At 37.3% G+C, this 24,328-nt stretch overlaps 1 protein-coding gene across 1 annotated transcript; it reads left to right on the forward strand.

The window, feature by feature from the left end:
- Window positions 1-9,810: 9,810 nt before the first annotated feature.
- On the forward strand, window positions 9,811-13,307 carry LOC139708131 (uncharacterized). The gene is made up of 3 exons (XM_071620108.1): window positions 9,811-10,036; window positions 11,479-11,619; window positions 12,130-13,307. The coding sequence occupies exons 1-3, from the start codon at window positions 9,811-9,813 to the stop codon at window positions 13,305-13,307; spliced, it is 1,545 nt and encodes a 514-aa protein (XP_071476209.1).
- Window positions 13,308-24,328: the final 11,021 nt, after the last annotated feature.

A 24,328-nucleotide genomic window follows, 5' to 3' on the forward strand; every position in this document is an offset into this window, starting at 1 on the left:
TGTAACAGTGCTAGTGGTGCGTGTAATAGTCTTGGTGTGCGCAGACTCTATTACGTTTGATCCAACAAATAATGATGAAAAGTGGCCAGTAAAATTCTACTGACACCACAATTTGGAATCACATACTACCTGGGGATGTTCATGGAGGTCCCATCTACCACCCTGTGTGGTCAAACCTTTTCTGCGGGGTGGGTTGAACGAACTCCTTAATTAAGCCCCTTACAGGAATTAGCGCCTTGACTATTATGCTCAGTTGCAAAGGAAGGACATCTCAAGGCTCGAAATGTGATGACAAAAGGCACACTACGTATCAATTTTACAGTGTATAAACATCAGACAGCTTGCAAAAGCTTCCTTTGGAAACGCCCTGGAGTTTATCGCCTCATATCTCAGTCATTAACATTAAAGGAACAACTGTAAAAAAGCATGTACATGCATGCTCTCATTCCAGAGTTTTTTTATGTCCCCCCCCCCCCCCCACACACAAATATTTATGGGTAGAACGTATTGTTAGTGCTCCTGGTGTCACCAAAGTCCAACGCTTTTTATGTAACCTAAACGTCTCGCTCAGTAATCAATGGTAGTATATCTATTTGATTTAAAAGGACACGTATCTAATGTAAATTGCACGCCTCATTAGAAGACATTTACATTCCCTCTTTAGGCCCTTTATCTTTAATCTGTCATCTGTCACTTTGCCCTTGCTTTGCACGAAATTGTCACTCCAAATACTAGTAGAGGATAATTGTCCCTTTTTAAGCAGGTGCTGTAGCACGTGCCTTCTCTATGGAAAATATTTGTCTGTTGTCCTTGAAAGATGTTTTTCACCCTTATGATAATTGTAACATATGCTGTACCTGCAGTGTAGCTATTTAGCGGTGGTGAATACAGAATTGATGGAGAAGAGAAAATGGTCCAGGACGTTCCTCCCACATGCTGGATATAACTTGTTCTACCGACCAAGACTACACATGATATTCAACAGACTTTTGCAGGTAATGTTATTAGATGTATGTATATCACATGACTGGAAATAAGCCACATTTACAGTCACTATACTGTGCATGATGCAGTGAATCTACTTTGGAACTGTAAACTGCAAATAAAGTAAACGTGTGTTGCGACACGGATGTGTCGCGACAACTGACGGAGTTGGCGTCACGGATTGTCGCCCCCGTCACGGATTGTCGTCTGGCGACAATCCGTGACGCTTGTGCAGTTCCCAATTATTTTTTACCTCGATGGCGACAATGTATGATGGCAAAAAATTTGTTACGACAAGGATTGTCGCCCCGTCAAAGATTGTCGCCCCGGGCTCTGGGCGGTTACTCCGGTGTTAAGCTTTGATGGGATGGATATATGACTGGTAAGTTATACGTATGTGTGTGTGTGTGTGTGTTTGTTGTGAGCTGCATGGTATGTGCTGTGTATGATTTGTAGGTGCGTACAATAAGTGACTTGTGTATGAGCTTCCGTATAGTTGTGTGTGTGTGTGTGTGTGTGTGTGCGTGTGTGTGTGTGTGTTTGGAGTATAATAATACAATATGTAGAAACTGTGCATGTGTGGTGGTTGTATAGTGGTAGTGGTTTGTTTGTCTGTGTGCATACGTGCGCCTCTATGCGTACGTGTGTATGTGGTATATAGTGGCGTATGTGTATATCAAAGGGTATGTGATGGTGCGTGTTTGTGGGCGCAGTTTTGTGCCTGCATGAGTATCTGAGGGGTTTGGTGTTCGTGGGCTACGTAAGCCCTACGTATGTGTGTTGTGTGTGAGCGCGTTCGTGTGTCTACGTAATGCCCCAGTCACACAGTGCCTTACGATGGGTTACGTCCGACGCGGATAGATACGGATAAGTGGACGCAGGGGGGACGCAGCGTGGACGCAGGCATCCGCAGGGTCGTATGTAGGCGTAACTGTCCGTAACTAATCCGTAAAGAAACGCAAAATGACGGCGCCAAGCCTACGAAATTTTTGAAATGTTCAAAATTTCGCAGAGGGACTCCACGGATGCAGACTTACACAAGTAACCGTAATTAAACGTAACTACCCGTAACTAAACGTAACGATCCGTAGCTTGGACGCAGACTATCCGCAAATAAGTTTACCTCCCGTCCATTTGCGTTTATTCCCGTCCACTGTAAGTATCCGAAATAATCCACAAGTTAACGTATCACAACACTTACGATCGCTTACGGACCTTTACGGGCAGTTACGGATGCTGCGGACAAGTGCGTCCTTTGGCGTTTTCCATTTTCAACTCCCATAGGAATAGAGACTAATGGTAAACTACATTTCCCGTGTTGCTCAGCTGCAGCGCATTGTATCTGAAGGAATACTGCAACACAGTCAGAGTGATGGAGTGGCAGAACCGATGCATGGTCGAGTTATGAAATTTCTCCCACAAAATGGTCATTTTACGTGGCACTCATATACAGATGACATCGTTGACCCATGGTGCTAAACTTATTTTTCTTGCACTCTCTGAATGTATGTTATTCGAATCACATCTTGGGTAGGGTATGGGGTCCCATCATTTCATTTAGTTTTCTGGCCGGGGACGATGTGGGGCAGCGATAAACTATATAGAATGAGAAAGACTGTATTTCTATAAAGTCTTAACCACTTTACACTCCGTGGAATGTGTATTACATTTTTAATTTTTTTAATTTTGGAAATGGAGGGGTGTTCTATTCGGGTGCTGTTCGTTATTCCGAAGGTTAGTTATTCCGAAGGTTCGTTAATCCGAAACTGCTGCAGAGCTACTGTGGCAATGAAAATGCCTTCAGCGTGTATGAACACGTGTTCAAACTTTAAAGAGGTCACACCAGCGTTGATCTAAAAATAGTATGGGTGTGTCAATTTCAGCGGTGACGCGGGCTAGACGAGAGAGAGAGACCGAGAGAAAATACATACGAGGGAGGTACCCTCCCGGTACCCTCCCTAAATGTTATCTGTCTTTTTTCATTTTTTTCACTGCTGTCATATTCTTCCATCAGTCTTAACTACAACGTCCATACCACTATTCTTTGTCCCAGAATAAGTTTGGTATGAGCGAATAATATCCACATGCCGTAAATAATGTGTCAATCGTTAGTTGATGTTAGCACAAACGAACTGCCATATGCACACCGCTAATACATACGCAATACAAACAAACATCAACAAACACTCAAACAAATCCTCATACTGCAAATAAACCAACTCAAATTTTTCATTTTATTTTGTTTTTCCTTGATATTTATTGATTTCATTCAAATCATTCATAAATCGACCCATTCTGGGTGTAACATGAACAAAAAAGTTAGAAATGGCAATTCGAAACACAAACAAATCCATTCGTCAATTTATACTAAAAATAATCTCACTTCAACATAGATAACTCGATTATAGACCAATCCTGCTAACAATTTCTTCACGAGAAAGTTTTGACATGTAGGGCCCTACCAAACCTATATCCCTTGAATATATTGGTTTGGATCATGTAACACCTTCTTACTTACAAGGGCATACCACATGAAAAAAAAAAAAAAAAACCACATAAATACATTATACAAATCTAGAATGAAATCAGTCATAAAATTCCCGACCACCCCCCCCCCCCCAACCGAAACAAATCTAGGGCTTACATCTATCCTAAATATAAAATCCTACCAAAATCTGTCATACCATTTATGACTATCCTTCAAATCCAATCCCCAACCTACCAACCCCTGATTAACCAAAACCTAAATCATCCCACACCCACATTCACGAACCCACATACATACACACACACACCCACACACATACACACACACACACACACACACACACACACACGAAGGTTCGTTATTCCGAAGGTTCGTTTCTTTTCGAAGGTTCATTATCCGAAACACACGATTCCCTATACCTAAAGGTTCGTTAATCCGAAAATGAAAAAGGGTTCGTTAATCCGAACGTTTGTGGCGTTATTCTGAAGGTTCGTTGATCCAAAAATGAAATTCGGAATAACGAACCTTCGGAATAAAGAACCTTCGGACTAAAGAGCCTTCAGAATAACGAACTTTGTAATAACGAAATGTTACCCCCTCCCCACATACACACACATCCGAACCGATACCACCTTCCTTCCTGATGAAACGACTTCCCAATGTTGATTCATAAGACATAATGGACCGTATGCAGAAAAGCAGCATCCGACCGCACGCAAGCACCACTCCGAATTCATATAAAAATCCGCCAAACAAACTCATCAAAGTCAAAGCTGCTGATAAATTCAATATCAACGTTTATGCCAGCAACAGCTTACTAGGTATCCCTCCCCACGCGCAGCTAAAAAACACATACGCAAAAACCTGACATAACAAACACATTCGTCCATCATACACAAACACACACACACACACACACACACACACACGCACACACAAACGGACACTAAATGATCATGTGCGCGCACACATACACACTTCCTTCAAACCTCACCATGACTTTTTACATGGCATGATTGCATGGATGTAGCCATGTAAGTTATGTGTTAGTATTTCAATGACTATGTCCAGAACAATATTACCCAGGAAAATGTGCTTCGAGGGCTGGTGACAATCCTTGCCGCCAGCCCTCGTCACGGATTGTCGCCAGACGACAATCCGTGACGGGGTCGACAATCCGTGACGCCAACTTCGTCAAGGATTGTCGCCCCGAGACAATCCGTGTAGGGGGTGTCGACAATCCTAAAAAATTGTATATGCTGACAGTGACTGAGGCCGGCGGACGATGGATCGATCAATTCTAAGACGAACTACCAAACACCAAAACAGAAAAGAGAATCAGTCCTGTCATGCTGTAGAGCCACCAAGATCAGCACACAGACAAGAGAGAGAACCTGGCCATCTATTTGAGGAGAGTGGCCTACAATAATCCTTGCGATACAACTGAGGAGTTCCATGAGGAATTGTGCAGGGATAAGATACAGGAAGAATCAAAACAGGGAAGATGTGCCACAGTGGACCTACCTGTCTGACATGCATTTTCCCAAGTCCCAGATTGACTTCATTCTTGTATGGAAGAAATGGAAGAACAGTGTATAATGAACACCGAAGCATATGACTTCTTCAACTCACTTGGAGGCGACCACAGACTTGTCATGGCTGAGGTAAGATTAAGTCTGAGAAATGTCAAGGCCGAACCTAAAAGAGTTGAGTATGACTGGGAAGCTTCCAAGGAAGACACTAAACTCCAGAAGCAATACAGTGTGGAAGTATTAAAAGAACAGGTCCAGTGCATTGTGCAAGGAAAATGACACCATGGAAAGTGCGACAGACAGGGTGTCGCAGAGATATGGGAATTTTGTCTCGGCCATAGCAGAAGCTAACAAGATCATGATACAAAAAAAAAAAAGGAAAAGAAGAGTATAGGGAAAATGATTCAGTGGACCCTAGAATTAGTGCAGCCATGAAACTTCTTAGAGCAGACAAAGATCAATATCATCATGGTCCAACAGAGAACAACAGGGTGCAAGTAGACGAGAGAACTGGTTAGCTCAATGCCACCTACACCAAGATTAATGAGGAGCTATTGACAGATCAGGAAAGTAGAGAATGCAGTAACTGGCAGATGTAAGAGTAAAGAAAGCTGGAGGTTGATAAACGAGATAACACGGAGAAAGAGTGGGTGCATAAATCAGATCCATGGAACAAACCCTGAGGACAGAAAGAGGAAATAGCAAGTCCACTTCAAGGTTCTGCTGGGGCAGCCACCACTTCTTACACCGAAAATTGGAGAGGTCAAGCAAGTCATCGTCGACCTGGATATATCAGAAGACCATTTTACGTTAAAGGAACTCCAGATAGCAAAGGAAAACATCACAGAAGGCGATACATACAGAGAGAATGGTATCTCCCCTGGGGTGGAAGTCACATTATCCCTGTTCTACACACACTCAGAAATGACACTGGTCTGCAAGACACAAAGGACATTACGAGTGTAATAGAGAACAGCGAGCACTGGAGGGACATCATCCGTTGATCTCGGAAATACTACCTAACTTAAGTCAAATATGTCATGTTTAAAACACCTGCTGTTTCAGCATGAAGCTGACGAAGAGTGATCACATAATGTATACAGACTATACAAGTGCATCAGCACAATACGGAATTCATATTTTACTGTGTACATCATGGTCACCTTCTCCCATGTAACACCACTGACGGCCAAATCTCTCTCTTTTTTTTCACAATTCGCTCTTGGAAAATCTCCATCTTGGGTATATTCCTGCCACGCCTGATTCCGGCAAGTAACAAGTTACTGTGCCTGAGCTTAGGTGGTAATTCAGTTATCATTTATGATATGGAAAGAAAATTGGGAAGACTTAGGCCTAAATACAGGAAATCTATCAGTGTCAAAAGAATACCCCCCCCCCCCCAATAAAAAAAGAATAATGTCAAATTCCATTCCAAGTATTGAATGTTTGGGTTCTTGTGTGAATGTTAACTCCTTTAATGTGTCATTATGTGAAAAATGATTCAGCACTGCCCTTGAAACTATATCAAACATGCGGTCTATCACAGCCTGTACTATTACAGTTGTAGGCCTATTGCGTGTCAGCTGTCACAACATTGTGTTGGATGAAAATCCAAGCTCTTGTGCAGATGTACAAAGTTCATTTTTGAAGAAAATTAATGTTCACCAGGAGCACTATACAGGGCTGTGAATTTAATCTGACTTCAGACTTTGTGTTGCCCTTCCACAAACCCCCCTTTTCAGATTTTTTTTTTCTTCAGTTCAGAAACACTGAATTATTCATACATGTAGGTTATAAAGACATTTCTAGACTTTTTTCCCATAAGTTTCTGATTTTTTTCAGACTTTTTTTCAGCAAGTACTCTTGCATCCCTGCCTATACCATATACCTTGCCAAATAGAGAGTGATTTTGCTATTGTGAATTCAGGCTTAGTTTCCCACGTCCTCTGAAGCTGGTAGGGAGGATGCCCATGACATTGTTATTGCATAATGAGGCGTCTTCTCCATGCAGACACCATCAATAGGGTGTAGTGTACAATTTTTATAACATATTAAAGGTATTGTTTACCATTTTAGCAGTGATTTAAAGAAATGTTCGAGTTATCACATTTGATACGCATGTGTAAGTCACTTGAATCACAAAATCTCGTACCATATGAAAATTGCGCAGTGAAACCTAAAATATGAGGAGATAATACCTTTTTTTTTTCTCAATAAGTCATAACTGTTGACGGTTTATTCTATAGAAACAATGTTGTCATAACTATTGTTCATATTTTGTATATTTAACAATATATAACATTGACTATACTGATTAAGATTTTTTACATTGGTTGTTCTATCGCCATCTCACATTTAAGAACTTTTTTGAAGCACTAAAACTTTTTTTGAATTCATATGCAAATGATAAATAATGCCTTTGCAAGGGAACTTCATTAGTCGTTTCATTTGTTTTGCTCATGTTATGACGTATTATGTGCTCACATTGATGGCAGATACAATTGTATCATGAGATGTGTAGTTAGAAATCTCAATTATTCATTTTATGTATTGGTACAGCAAAACAATAACAGTACCACAATGTATATCTGTGACCTACGTCTAGCAGTACAGCACCATGATCGATGCAGGCCTACAGGTCTGTATTACGTCATTTGATCACGGCGTAATGATAAACATTGCTAACAGCTGAATAGAGTTCAAAATGTACAATCTTATATTTCATAAAGACACTGAATTCTGTTCATACACGTCTTTAGTTTTGTTGATGTGTACAATGTACAATGAATTTGCGAGATAATTCATGCTACATTTGATGAATATACTGAACACCTTGTTTCATTTCTTTCTGCATATTGCTGGAAAAACTGCTGGAATATGTGGTGCTAAGTTGGTTGATATTAGTTTCTATGGGGACCATCTGCCAATTGGTTTCTATAGGACCAATCGCCAATAGGTTTCTATGTGACCAATTGCCAAAAATTGGTTTCAATGGGGACCAATTGCCTATTGGTTTCAATGGGGACCAATTGCCAATTAGTTTCAATGGGGACCAATTGCCAATTTATTTCAATGGGGACCAATTGCCAATTGGTTTATAATGGGAAGCAATTACCAATAGGTTTCTATGGGGACCAATTGCCGATTAGTTTCAATGGGGACCAATTGGCAATAAGTTTCTATGGAGACCAATTGCAAATCAGTTTCGATTGGGACCTATTGCCAATTCATTTCTGTGGGGACCAATTGCCAATCAGTTTCAATTGGGACCAATTGCCAATTGGTCTCAATGGGGACCAGTTGCGTTTCACTTTCCGTATACTTCCAGTTGTCAATTGGCACTGAATTTGGAGGGGATCTTCAATGAGGATTCAATTGGATTTTTACCCTAGGGAAGGTCGTTCCACTATCTGGGTCCAGTAAACATAATTGTTTTTGTTTTTGTTTTGCGAATTGTACGAGTACGGGGAAGGTGATAAGCGTCACTCAGGCGAGTGGGACGACAATAAATGGAACGGTTTCTTCAAAGCATGTGAAGAAAAAAAGTATTCATTGGTTGATAGTTTGTATACAGTAAAACTCAAAAATTATTTTAAAAAATGATCTGAGATTTTCAGAATTCCGTTTTGGTGGGGGAAAAAACAGTTTACATGAAATAGATATCCATCGCAGCTTCTGATTCTTAAAGCACGTTTAAAAAAAAAAGAGTTTAAAAATAAATTGATTGCATTTACCCCATGCCCAATTTCCATTCTTAAAACGTAGGGATATTAGAATAGAGTATAATAATACTTTGCAAGACGTAACTTAAAAAAAGACGTTCAAGTTTATTTAGAATTAATATATGCCTGGACCAAAGTTTACTTCCAGAATTAATGTGAGCTTTCCAGGAGAATTCCCTGTCTATCCAAAGCCCTAAACGCTTTATGTTGTCAACCCGTGTTAAAATAAATGACAATTTTATCATTTGTTTTGAATTCATCTGGAAGAACATTCAACGAATTACTGAATACCATATGATATTTTTCTATATATTTCAAAGATAATTGTTCGCATGAAGCCAACATTGCACAGATCTAACATTGTCTAAGCTCACTATTTTAAATAGTTGACAAAGGGATCGAGCTGCGAAGTATCTTGCCCGCTGTATGGAGAGAAACATAAGCCGTGAAGCCTATGCGACTTTATTCGACCTGCGAATACAAACGGAAAAAACAGATTTTGGATTGTTTTATTAACCAGTTTGCAAGTACTTTTAATTGCTCTCAGTCTGTTTAGTAGTTCTTTAACTCTAAAGGCCTCTCGCGGATTCCACTATGACAAAGTGTATAAAATATTTTTCATGGTCTATCGTATCGAAAGTCTTTGAAAAATCTAGAAAAACTGCAATTGTTTGTTTAAACTTGAACATAGTATGAGCTACCTTGTCTATAAAAGTAAGCGAAGCCATAGTTTGCCTATGTATAAGACAGTTTGATCGTCCTTGTTTAATCACCTTAAAATTGGGAAAGGACAGTGTGTTCAGATTTCTACGGTTACGACATTTTGCGTTTAGAAATGTTCAGCAGAGAATAAACAACAGCAACAACACAAATGATACAGAACATTCCTAGCCTGCCTTGAGATGAATCATTTCAATTGATTTTCAAAGAAGGGGGAAGGTTGATAGCTGCTCTGCGCCTCAAACAAAGTCGAAAATGGATTTTTTTTTTTTTTTTGGGGGGGGGGATTATGATAATGGACGGTGTCACACCCGTAATTCTCTCCTCCTTTTAATTGTCTCATATAGTGCGAAGTGACTCTAAGATGGCGGGAAGGCAAAGTAAAGAAGAATCCCAGCGAAGGACCTGTTGTAGCAAAGGTGTGAGGAGATGGATCATACTGTTCAGCGCTTGGTTCATTACGTTCCTCGAAGTTGGGAACGTCAGGGCTATGGGCGTCATTATCAACGATGCAACTGCTGAGCTGCGAGTCTCGACAGCGTTTACGGGAACGGTGATATCGATATCCGCTGGTCTTATGTTCTCTCTGGGTAAGAGAGTGTCGCACAAGCGCCCTTTTCAAACATACAAATGAATGTTAATTAACGTTGCTGTGAAGTTGGTTTTGATACATTCGAATACACCGAAGACAGTGTGTTGTTGTTGCTGCTGCTGTTCTTGTTTTTGTTTTATTTTGTTTGATTTTTTTGTTGTTGTTGTTGTTGTTGTTGTTGTTTTGTTGTTTTTTTTTTTTTTTTTTTTTTTATTTTTTTTTTTTTTTTTTTGGGGGGGGGGGGGGGGGTTAAAAAAATTGAATAAGAATTCAATCGTTACTGCGTGTGGATCACCTCCTCCCAGAGCTGGGAAAACGTGAAGTTTAAGAAGTGAAATGAGTCAGGATGAAAAGATGTCCCATCAATGTTGTGGTGAGACTGCTAGATGAATGTAGGCGTGTTAGACATATCAGTCAATTTCAACGTTATTGTAACAACCATGTAAGACCAGAAATAAGTTAATATGACCTCATTCAGGATGAAGAACAACATGACAGGTGCTAACATTAGAGTTGTTGCTTCAAGGGCAGACATTCTCTACAGTCTGAGTATTGTTACCATAATTGCATTTTTTTAACAAAAAAAGGAAACAAAAACAAAAACAAAACTGAAGTACGTGGAAGGTGATATAAAGACTGAGTACCGAGTGACATACCAAACATCGAGTGAGAGACATGCACGCAAGAGCCAAATGGTTTGAACACGCTTTATGTTGAAAAGTTTTTCATTGATTTGCAGGTAAAACGTAAAAAATTTACGTAAAACCTAAAAAAAAACCACGTAAAACGATAAAATTCCAACGTTAAAAGTGTCGTGACGGAAAATGCAAAGAGCATGCACGGAAACTTCGATGTTTCCTGTTAAACTTATTCATTTGTGGGGATAAAAAGAAAAGAAAAGAAAAGAGAAGTCCCGCTGGGGGGGGGGGAGGACAGTTGAACGGGAAATCTCGCTCTGCATCACGATGGATGTCTATAGTGGATGTATGGGTTGGTCGGGAGGTACAAAGACTAGAACTCCAAGGAGCAAACAATATTTTATTGTCTTCTTCGTGTAATTGCATAATGTCTGAAAGCACTGAATTCGTTTTTATCAGTCAACCATTCATTCGGTTCTTGGCAGTTCCTTTTTCATGGTTGTGCGTCCATGTTACCAAAACGATACAAACAAAACATTTCTATGTTTACGACCTACTACACCATTATAGATCTTTCAAAGTACGGTAGTTGATATACCTCTATGTATAGCGTATGTATATATCGAAGAACATGACTCTGTGTAAAACATCAAAATATGGATAAGAATGGAATATCTGTAACTGTATCAATTAAGAAATAAAATCTAAATCATCCTCAAAAGAGTAATGCCAGCAAAAAGGGTGCTGTTTTGATCTATGACTGACATGCTTTTAATTGGACTTGCTTACTATTAATCCGCAGCAATATTCGTCACACCTCTGCTGCGGAAGTTTAGTCCACGACAGCTGGTCATGTTCGGTGGGACTCTGTCATCGCTTGGATTGGTGCTCTCGTCTTTCGCTCAGACTGGTGGTCAATTTGCTGCAACGTTCACTCTTTATGGTAAATAATGTATACATGAATCGACAATTGCACAACCCTCATGAGGTCAATAACACTTGGTAAAAAATCTGGAAATAGTGAGGTTTGCTTGACAAGCAAAATGTTTGAAAACTTTAAGTAGTTAGCCAGAATGGAAAGTATCATGTGATAAGTTAAAATATGAATTTCTTTATCAAAATCTGAGCAAGTTGACATGAACGAAAACGATAAACAAGATGAGAGAAATTCGAATTTGAGTAACACTCAATTATTATCTGAACTGAAGCTCACTGGGAGTTTGTTAACTTATCATAGCATAATGATGAATCAATAACATGTTTGCCACAATAAAAAAAAATACTCTCTTTTAAAGACTTTGTCAATTACGAGCTCTTATATCTGATTAAGCAAGCTAAAGCAAATCAATCGGGTTCTGACTTTCCCTTGTGGAGGAATCTTACAGAGACAATTAAGTTGAAGCAGATCCTAAAATATGTTTTCAACGTTCTATTTTTCTATTACTTCTTGTAGGTTTAGGTTTCTGCAATGTCATCGTGATTTCATACTCAGTCCCAGCAAGGTACTTCCCGGATCTATTCGAGGCTGCTGCTGGGATAACCGTGTCGGGCGGTGCGATTGGCGTGTTGGTCCTGCCTGTAATAATGGAGAAACTCTACGAGACTTACTGTTGGAGGGGCGCCCTCTTGCTTCTTGGAGCAGTGAATTTCCATTTAGTGTCCTTTGGTGCTTTGCTCCGACCACTGTCTGGACAGACATGTGAAAGAAAGGAGGGCATTACAAACAACCAAACATCCTCACATATCACTCCAGTTGACGTGACCAGTCTGCAGGAACTTCCGAGGACTTCGAGAAACAGGAATGATGCTTCTACTGGAAAAGAACCTACAAGTCCGGGCTACGATGATGACGAACAAATTGAAGTCAGCACAATTGAAGATAGGAGAAGACCAAGACGAAACGTTATCTTGGTGTCGGAGAGTTCTAGACGAATTTCTGCAAGAAAGGAATCCGATCAACCCTATTCCACTCAACGAACTGTACTCGTCAATGAAGAAATTGAAGCTTGCCCATTTCTTGACAGCGTTTCAAAAACAACGAAAGACCATCCTTTCAAAGCAGAATCGACGAAGACGACGGTATCAGAAAGACGTCAGGAAAACACAATAAGCGTAATCGGCTGTCTTAGGCGTGCAGCTCGTTTTTTCCACTTCCAGTTATTCAAGGATAAGTTCCCTTCTTTTCTAATTGCATTCATTGGGACCATTCTTTTCGGCATGACTTACAACGCGCTTACTCTGTTTATTATTCCGAACGCCTTAGCCAAAGGGTTGGGAGGCCTTTCCGTGTATGTCTCTTTGACCGAGGGCATCGGAAACGCGTTTGGTCGATTAGGCTTCGCAATGGTCACCTCGCACAAGAACGTGCGCGTGGAGATTGTGTATCTCACAACATGCATCTTCCTAGCGACAGCCATGTTTTTTAACTCTCTGACGTCATCGTTGCTGTCTGTCGCTGCTGTCTTCTTCACATGCGGACTTTGCTACGGTGCTATGGTGTCAGGCCTTTTTATCATATTGAAAGAACTTTTGGGAACGCATCAGTATGAGTCTTCGGTTGCTCTGGCTTTTTTCGCCCTTGGCCTAGGAGCACCAATTAGCGGGGCCCTATTCGGTAAGGCACTGCCGTGATCGTGAATTATACATCTGAGTTAAATCTTTTGAAATAGCCTTTGATACAGTTCAATACAATTTCAAACAAGGTGGTACAAACAAAAAGATGATAATATGACGAAAACAGCAAGCTTGAGGAGTTTTCAATGCCTAATTTGTGATTATTGCTACAGTGAAAAGAAAAAAAAATGTTATGATAGAAAGAATGGACAAAAAAAAAATAAGAACAACAAATAAACGAACTCCACATGTTCGATTAATTCCTTATATAATGGCTTTATTAATCAAAACCAAAAAATAAACAAACTCCACATGTTGGATTAATTCCTTATATAATGGCTTTATTAACAGTTTGTGAATGAGACAATTTTAGTGAAAAACAAGATATATGCTATTTCCAACATTACTGTTTTATATACATATTTATATACATATGATTTCGGCACCACGTTGGAAATATTCAAACGCATGGTGTTATTTCGCATTTAATACTCCGTGACATTTTGCGTCTTGTGTTTTTGTTGAATTTCCTATGTATAATTAACATGAAGCCTCTTCATATCTATCAATTCAATTCAATCAATTTCAAATGAAATGATATTTCATTTCAAATAGCACGTTTTGTTTTCGATACAGTTTCGAGAAAAACAAACGTACAATGTAATACAAATATATATATATATATATATATATATATATATATATATATCATACATATAAAACTGTCCAAAATTCCTGTGTTATTTGAAAAGGGAGGCTCACGTAAAGGACAAGCTTGTAGAAATGTGTGCCACTCATTAAATCGAAGAAAGATAAATAACTGAGATAAGATTAACAAATTTATCAAGCAAATTCACTTAACAAGGGTATGGAACTGTTATCAGAAGGAAGTTTCCATGAGCAGAAATTACTCAACACTACAGTCCCCAAAAGAAGAAAAATGTTATGTCTTAGAAGGAAAAGTTGATTCAAAAGACTCCTAATACAATGGAGTGAATTCAGAGGCAGCAGTATATAAGCTAGAACACAGCGGAAAATACTTGGGAAATGCGAAAGTGACAATTATATTAATAATGAAATTTAAAACAATGAAAAATGAAATAATAATTATAATATCTAAATATCAGTAATGATAATAACAATACTACTAATATGAAGTTCTGTAATAACACGGTAAAGGATCGAGTTATATTCATCTGTGTATATATAAATATATTATGATATATAGTTATATGTGTTAGACATGAATGAGGTTTATGTAGACCTCTCTCCTTATATATGTTTGTGTGTGTGTGTGTGTGTGTATGTGTGCGAAATGCGTATATCATTATCTATGCTGCCCTACTTTGGCAAAAGGAAGCAAGTAACATCGAGTATAAATGCTACAAATGAAAAATGTATATATATGTTTTTGGGTAGGCCCTTCAACATGGAAATTTACGATTAGAAATAATGTCGGTATTCGTGCAAGTCATATGGTGATGCATTTATGACAATTCGACGAGTTTTGATGTTCCCATAGAAACTTATTAGTATGTAACCTCCTTCCTTTTTCCTAAGTATTATAAATTTGTAGCAAACATGACAAATCTGGCAAAATGAAGCATGTGAAAATCATATCATAAGTTATCATGTTACTTGCTTCCTTTTGCCAATGTATTATTGATTTGTAGCAAACATAAAAATTGGCGAAAGGAAGCAAGTGACAATTATGCCATGAGGTTGTTAACTTTCTTCCTTTTGCCAAAGTATTTTCATGTTTTTCATGTTTTTCATGTTTACTGCCGTACACGTCGAGAGAAAGCGCCAACCATCTACAGACGATGAAAAAGAAGTCTCGATTGCGGTGAAAGAAGCATCGTGTTAAACGTTTTCCCACCAGAAAGACTTATGAAGAAACAATAACTGATATTATTTTTTTTTTCTCAGGTAGTGGATGTGTTGAATACTTTCATTTCGGCAAGTTGGAAGCCCATCCCAGCATAATAAAATTGATCTTTCTTTAAAAAATCCGGATCATAGCACCATTCATACCTATACATCTGCCCGCAACGCCGAAGGCGGCTAAGAAGAAGAATGAGAAGTAGAAACGCATTCACATTACATTTTGATAGTAATAAGCTAACAATTTTCTACCAACCAAATTACTGTTATATCAGGGACATCACAACGAGTGTGAAAAGACGAAAAAAAAAACCCAATACATGTACAATCATTATTGCCTTGATATTGATTTCAAATAGCGTTTCATCATCTACCATTTCCGCTATACAAAGAAAAAAGAAGGGGCTGTCATAGTTTGGCGTTTTTGTCGTTTGTCATGATATCACTGGTGTTGTGCGTGTAATAAGCCTTGCTGTATATGCACTGCTGTACTGCTGAGCTTATTGTTGCAACAACAACAACAACAAATTCATAAAACACCAGATAGTACTTCCACTCTTTTTGTGAGACCGGTTACAACGCTAACAATTAATTGATAATTCAACATTGTTGCGGGTTTCTCTGTGGTACTCAAGGGTATAAAAAAAAGAGCAAACAGCACAACATTTATGTTAAAGATGCAAAACCGTCGACCGGAAACAAGTTTGATATTCTGTGCAGAATTCTTGTACGGTACAGCTGTGAATAGTTGACATCACATGGTCAGCTAGTTTACATTTGCATATGTGCCCAACATTACTTCTCAATTAGTGAAAACGTACGAAACTTTTTACATTCGTAACTTTCTAAATCAGTATCATATATGTCACAGCATTGTTTGCGTTTGAACTGTTAGTTTAAGTATTATAGAACATGGTTTATGGGATGCATTTGAATACGTACTCACAATAGCCACAAGAGACTGCAAGTGGCTAAAAACACCTATTTAGCCACATGTGTCTTTCCGAATTCACTGTGTTAAATAACCATTGAAGAATATTACACCTCGTCAACTAAGTTCATGATATCTTTTCTTTTTATGTCTGCATATTTGTTCGTACTTTGTATCACAGCAATGCAATATTAGATTCAATGCCTCTTTTGGAATCTTTGTTTAAGTATACTGGATGAACTTGCCGGATGACTTAACATTATCCAAGTACTATATTTAACGATAAGTTATTATGAACTTGAAATGCAATTCGAGTAGAACACCAAACTTATCTGATTCAATATTTTCAGATATTTAGCATGTTTAATGTCAATATTTCTTGGAGAAATTGTAACCTTTCATCATAAATGTATACTGTGCCATTATGTAAATAGGATATGGCCTTGGTATAATGTTATGATACACTGGTTTTGTAAATACTTTTCTATGATAGAATACTTTTTAAATATATTGATAACGTATACACGGTTCTAAGAAAGAATATCAGGGACACTGCATTATCTATGGAAATAATTATTTTCTTGAAGGATCCAAATTGAAAAAAAAAATCCAAATTGAAAATTCAAATATTCATTGTTGCAATATCCAAACTCACAGGATTCCCCTGAGACATTTTGTTAGTTCAGTTAGACACTTTTTTTTTTCAATGTACACTTTTTTTTGTTAACATTTGGTTAATGCCCTAAATCTAGTGAATTAGGCGCGGTGTATCGCAAGGCTTCATTATTTTTGTACCCCTTCTTTTTTTTTTGTTCTTTTTTATTTTTACTCAAAGTACTGTACATAATCTAGATCAACGCAAAACGTAGAGTTTGTAATTTTTGTTGCTGATACAACATTGTGAAAATTGTACTTAGTCTTACTCGCGGACTTTGATACGTGAGAAAATAGAATGTAAACACTATTTCAAGAAAACAAATCCATTTTTTATCTTGTTGATAAACTTTTTTGACCCATTTCCAAGCATGCGGATCAATTATCACTGTGAGTAAACAATGAAAAATCGCACAGCAAAGTTTTGATTAACAAAGTTCATATATATCTATTATCTAATTGAGTACCTGAATATAAGAACGACCCAAGTCCAAATTAGGCTATCGCGTTTGATAGTCATGCAAATACAGATAATTATTCAAGTGACTGTTTTATATTCAAATTTGAATTAATAACACCCAAATAACCGAAAACACCTAAGGGAGTAGGGAATTTTTATTAATTTCCATTTTTCCGAAATTTTCTCTAATGGACTTGGGTCGTTCTTATATTCATATACTCAATTGTGCTATTTTTGGCGATTATAAATAATAATGATAGACATCTAGAATAGAACATATACATGCAGTGTATATCAATAATAGAATGTCAATGGTTATCTTAATCAAGTTTGAAATATTTTATCCTTTCACCAGTCTTACTTTGTACAATTCTTTGACATTACCACATGCTTCATACTACATACTAATTAAGAGAAAACGCAGTCTGTCTTCTGTCTAAATAAATTACAGTACTAAGATATTAATACACTGTATACGCATACGATAATGTACACATTATAATCTTGTCGATTCGGTTTAAACATACAAAAAAAAATATTTCAATTGTTAGTTTCCCGAGTTGTTGTTGTTGTTTTTTGTCGCATGTACAAACTTAGAGCTGCTTTGACAAAACTGTCAAAAGGTGTCTCTCGCTTTAAAAAAAAAAATCAAAATACTCCCTGATAAAGAAAGAGTGCGATTTTACCAGCACAATAATGAAAATTTTCTGATCAGAATTGGACAAGAGTTAGCACAGATATTTAAAATTCAAAATTTTCAAAAATTTTCATAAAAGTTTTAACAGTCAATATGGAAATACTATATATGGTGAGTAGATAATATCATGGCCTCACAATTTGATATACTTTATTCATAAAATCTTGAAATTTCAGTCGTATTCTTCAAACGTAATTATACCTCAGCGTAGAATCTTACTACTTGCTTTTGTGAGTGTTTTATCATCTAGGAATAGCATCATGTTGTACACCTTAGATGCGGAACAACTGAGCTTCCGTCACCCCCTCCCCCTCTTTTGTGTGTGCATAAAATTAGTGTAAAACTGTTCGGTGATGAGTGTTTTGAATAAAAAAGTAGAATCAAGAACCTCTCTAGGGTTCTACACCGTTGCTGTTCAAAGGACATGTCCACCTTCATTGACATGTGGATTGAGTGAATGCAGTAATATTAGTAGAACACATCGGTGAGATTTTCAGGTAAATCGGACAATCCGTTCAAAAGTTATGAATTTTTGAAGTTTTTTGCTCAGTCACTGCTGGTTGAGAAGACTACTTCAGCGTATGATGCCATGACGATAGAATGATTACCAATGATGCCAGAGCTCCACTAAACATCATAAGCTGTCGAATACTGAACTTCCACCAGAAAGGCGTAACGAATACGGCTGTAGGGAATATAGGGAGATGAGGAATGATGCAGATTTATAATGCTGATAATCAGATAATGATGAGGCCGATACGCATGGATCGCTGTTTATGTGCTAAGCTGCAGAAAGATGTGTCCAAAAAGTCTTGTTCTCTTATCTATACTGGTGGTGTAGAAATGTGTTTTATCTTTCTTATCTGTTCCGTCTGCTTTATAACTTCTGATGTAAACAATTATAATGAACAAAATGACAAATTTAAATAACAATGGTAATGATAATAAGTACATATAGGATATAACTTAAGGACAAGGACAAGTTCATTTCCTTACATATTATTATGTTTTTATATGATGATACTTGCATGGAATAATATAATTACATTCAAAAGAGAATCCTACAAAATCCCCCCCCCCCCAAAAAAAAAAAAAAAAAAAATTACCTCCTCTTGTTACTGACATAGGCAATGTTATTCTCCCTTCCTTCTGAGATAGGTAATTCAATCAAGTGCTCGTTTAATCATTATACAAGAAAAGTGAATACATGCTGAGTTTTATTTTCATTTTCTTTAGATTGTTCTACACATGCGACATCACAAGCTGCCGTAGTCTTCTCATCTATCCATGGTAGCACTGGGATCTTTAAAAATGATTGTTAAAAATCATAACTTTTGAGCGAATCGTCCAATTTTTCTCAAACTTTGACTGATATGTTCTGCTTTATTATAATCCTCAATCCACATGCATATTGGGGTACTTTTATTAATGGTGCTCTTTACATGGGTTTTCAGGCACTGTGTGGTGGTTTGGTCCTATACGCTACCAACCGGTAATGACAACTCTAATTCATCAATACATATATATATATATATATATATATATATATATATATATATATGTATGTGTATATATATATATATATATATATATATTATACCTTAATTACAGTTTCACCTCATTTGCATAACAATACAAATGTTGAGACATAACACCCAATCACTCCATCCTTTATTTGTAAGAAATCTGCTCAAAACTAAACATTTCCCGGGTTATGAATAATTTTGTTGTTAACTATATATATATATATATGTTGATAAGGTAGTCCACGTTTTGGCAAGATAAAAAGATAAGTAACAAAGCTGCAACAAAGTTCATGCTGTATTCACCAACGGTTTATTTCTTCACACAAATTTTCGAGCGTCTCGCCGCCCTTTCTCAAGTGTTGAACGCGAGTAAGCAAACGCTACTAAACAAGAGACCAGAACTTGTGTCGAAGTGCTGCCATGAAAATAAATTCTACATCTGTAATTTCAAGTCTTAGATTGAAATCGTCGTGTCCTCCTGTTTACTGAAGGATATCTGCAATAATCCATCTTTCAGTATTATTCTGCATCTAATTGTGAACTATCTTCATTGCAATTTATTTAATAACTCTTAACAATTTTGTTCAATAATTCATCGCATATTTGGTTAATTTGATGCATGTATACACCTGGGGCCCGTTGCATAAAAGTTACAATTATGGTAACTTTGCCATCCAATGGTAACTACCATGGCAACAATACTCAACAGCCAATCAAAACCAAGAATTCCATGGAAGTTACCATTGGATGGCAAAGTTACCATAATTGTAACTTTTATTCAACGGGCCCCTAGGCTTTCTTTACATCAAATGCAAATTTCCAGATGCTATTACTCATACGTAATAATGAATGTGATTCAGTACGCACTGGCCTCTATTGTTACTTTGTTATTTTGTTATAGTGTCACGCGTTATAAAGCGCGTCAAGTCTATCCGATGCATTGAACAATTGTAATTATTATTATCATTGCGTAATAATGAATGTGTTTCAGTACGCGCTGGTAACTATACGGTCATAGCGCACAAGCTTATGGTGTCGATGCATTGTCCAACGGTTTAATCATTGCCTGATATACGTAATAATGGATATGATTAAGTGCGCACTGGTCACTATGGTCTAGGCGCGTATAGTTTGTTTTGTTTTGTTTTTGTTTTTTTGGTATCACGCGCTAAAAATGCGTCAATTCAATCCAAATGCATTTCTGGGATGTATTTAAAGGGACTGGGGATGAGTGTTCGGTTGTGCAAAACATGCGAAAGAGAAGGTGTTTTGGGTATAAAATGAAAGGTAGATATGTAACTTAACATGTGTGAAAATATCTTAGAAATCGGAATCTTCTCAAATGTTTTAAAAAGCGAAAAACAAAACATACTTTTCTGGAAAAAGACCCTTCGATACGATGGCGATACGTATTTGAATTGCGGAATACTGCTTGTTGACTGCGAACATCAAGCCAACTTACAGCGAAATCAAGCCAACATGCCGAGTGAGCTGCGGAACTACTAGTAGTTATACGTAGAGCAATTGCGGCTGGCTGTGACTATGGGCGCGGCGGGCGGCGAGCGCTGGCCGCACTTCACTTGCCATAACTCGCATCATACACAGTGTCCATCCAGTGCTAGTGCTTCTAAGCTCGAGCTGCTGTACGATCTTGCGTGTTTTCATTTGATGAGAGCGCTAACCTAAAATCAAAGGACTCCTCCTTTTCTGATTCACATGTCCTTCTTCCAAGATATTATGAGAGCTAGTTCTATCGTCGGAAGACTCGGTAGGCTACGTATCCTAAAAGCCATCAAACTCCATTTATTACAAGATTCTTCGTTGAGAAGTACCGAAAGCGGGATAGGTGAATGCGATACAGTAATACGTAGCCCGACCAGACGCCGGGCGGGCTATATGTACAGCGACTGGGCTGTGCGTGTACGTACGTAGAAACTTTTCCGGGTAAGGACGGACACAGCCGGCCCAGCGCTAGGTACCATGTACGCAGTAACTGCCGTGCTTCGCACGGCGTCTGGTCGGGCTACGTAGAAAAAAAAATCAACGAAATCTCAATTTACAATAATTTACAATTCATGTAATTATTACATGAAACACAAACGGGTTGTGTTATTACATGTACATGCAATTCAATGCAATCTTCATGGCAAACCCATTTTTTTTTTCTTCAAAGATTTGAAACACAAGTACCGAGTAGGCTAGAGAATTCGAAGTATCCGGTACTCTCTTAATTTCTAGGATTTATTTTTAAGTCCTAAGGATTTATTTTTTTTAAGTCCTAGCGGACTGTAAATACAGACAAAACCTTAGGACTTAAAAGTAAGTCTTAGCTAGGATTTAAAAATTTAAGTCTATGTTCGACTTAAATTTCAAGTCTATAGGATTTATTTTTTAAGTCTTATTAGATTACATTTAAATCTTTCTTAGACTTGTTTTTAAAATAAATCCAGCTTGGATTTAAACGACGAAAGACTTATTTTAAGCCTTCCTTGGATTTATTTCAAATAAATCCATCATGGATTTAAACTCAGACTACTGAAAATGACAGCCAATTGATGCACTTTCTTCACATGTCAAGGTCTATTTATTTTAACAAAATCAAACTGATGCATTTTTCACAAACATCGATAAGTTACAAAATATACAGATGATTGTCATACACATGTAGGCTCCAGAAAAAATGAAATACGACATGATGAAAACAGAGCATATTTTGCAATAGTCTCAGATGGTCACATCTTCACATTCATGTTACTGATGCTTCTTTCACTGTGTTCTGTAAACAAGTTACTAGACGACTGGAACCTTCATTGCCAAATAGATTACTTTTTTTCACTTTTTTAAAATCTTGCAAGATGACTCCATACGACTCGATTCACTTTCATTTTATGTATTTCTTTCCCTGGTGAGCATCGTTAAGTCGTAAGATGGAAACTATGAACAAATATAAGATTATATTAAAATTCTAATAACTTAAATTTTAGAAATGATGCTGTGTAATAAACAATACGGCCTCCATTAAGTTGACGTTTAGATTTGTACGTCCCATGCATGCAATTTAAAGAATTATTTGATTTTTTGGAATGATGCATAGTATAAATTTAATCAAGAGGGAAGTAAAGGCCAAAATTAGTGTAATCAAATTAGAAAAGAGAAGAAATTTCCCTACACAGAATGGTGTAAAGACTATGAAAATCAGCTACGAAATAAGGAAGATATGCCTCTTTTCAATTTCACACATTTCCAGAAAACAGATCTTGTCCAGTCGTTATGAACGTCCAAATGAGGGAATTGATGTCATTCCTTCAAAATATTTTTACACTTTTCACCTGCATGTATTTGCATATTCATACGGACTAGTCAAGAAATGTTTTCTGAAAACGTGTTACATTTCCTTGTTTCTTACCAGACTTCCCTAATTTTTCCACTATTCCGTAGGGAAAATTTACAATTGAATCCAAACTGTATTACATACAACAATAGGGAGCAAGATCTATGTAAACTCTGAAGTAAATTCACCTTAAAACATTAAGAAGCTCAAATAACAATTAACATTCTAAACTTACTTCTAAAATTCCTTGAATATCGATTGTCTGAAATGAATTTACATAAGTACATTTCCATACTGCATTTTGGTAGACAAAATGTTTGACAAAAGAATATACAAATTCCTGCTTAATCTATTGATATTTAAGAATCCATCTCAACTGATGACAGGGAACCATCTCAAGAGACTGTTCAAGTGAGATGGACCACTAGTTTCTTAATTACTTTGATGTCATATCTCGTAACAAAGCACTATGTTGAAGTGATGCAATCTGAATTTTTTAACTAGAATTATCACTCATTGTGATTAATATACCCCCACCCACAATTGAGGGAATTAGCTCAACCAGGATTATTTTTTCTTACTTTTTAATAAAGAAAAAAATTACCATGGCAATGCACTGTTCCACCTCTCAAATCAAGTGCTCAAAAACTGAGTGAGCAAGATAAATAAACTGACGATTTCTATGGTTTTTACTAAAAATTGTGTAACCATGGCAACACAATGTTGGACATTAAGAAAAAAATGAAGTTTGCACAACTATAGGCCCTATATCATAGCCGTCATATGTGCCAAATTTCAAGCTAAATGTTAAAAGGGTGAGGGGTTTAGTTGAATTCACATTAGTGTATCATTTTCATGCAAAATATACTGTTACCATGGCAACACATTTTCCACACTGACAAAAGATTTTTTGCACATCTAGGTAATGTAGAGGTAACACGTGCCAAATTTGAAGCCAAAATGCTCTAAACAGAGACAGGAGAATCGAAATGTTTGTATGATTTTCATTGAAAATGCACCGTAACACATTGTCAATGATGAAATATGAAGTTTGCATATTTCTGAACTACAATGGTTGCATGTGCCAAATTTCAAGCCAAATGCTCAAAGACTGAGGGAGTTACCTGAATCCAAAATATTTTTGTATGATTTTCATTCAAACTATGTTGTTACCATGGCAACACAATGATCAACAATGACGAAAGGTTAAGTTTGCACATGTACGTACCATAGTGGTCAGGTGTGCAAAATTTCAAGCTAAATGCTCAAAGACTGAGGTTGTTACATGAATCCACAATATCTTTGTATGCATTTTAGTGAAAAGATGCTGTTACCATGGCAACGCATTGTTCACCATTGATGAAAGATTAAGTTTGCACATCTATATGCTAAAGTTGTTGCATGTGTCAAATGTCAAGCCAATAACTCAAAGAGTGAGGGAGTTAACTGAATCCACAATATTTTTGTATGATTTCATTCAAAATATGTCGTTACCATGGCAACACATTGATCGACACTTATGAAAGAATACGTTTACACATCTACATACCACAGTG

This window comes from Diadema antillarum, unplaced genomic scaffold (genome assembly GCF_040938485.1).
Source record: "Diadema antillarum isolate AM-2024a unplaced genomic scaffold, OU_Dant_1.0 seq00001311_RagTag, whole genome shotgun sequence".
NCBI classification, from domain to species: Eukaryota; Metazoa; Echinodermata; class Echinoidea; order Diadematoida; family Diadematidae; genus Diadema; species Diadema antillarum.

Coding starts and splice junctions, on each gene's coding strand:
- LOC139708131 (XM_071620108.1), top strand. CDS start 9,811: ATGGCGGGAAGGCAAAGTAAAGAAGAATCCCAGCGAAGGACCTGTTGT. Junction 10,037..11,478: donor TGGTCTTATGTTCTCTCTGG/GTAAGAGAGTGT, acceptor ATTAATCCGCAG/CAATATTCGTCACACCTCTG. Junction 11,620..12,129: donor TGCAACGTTCACTCTTTATG/GTAAATAATGTA, acceptor TACTTCTTGTAG/GTTTAGGTTTCTGCAATGTC.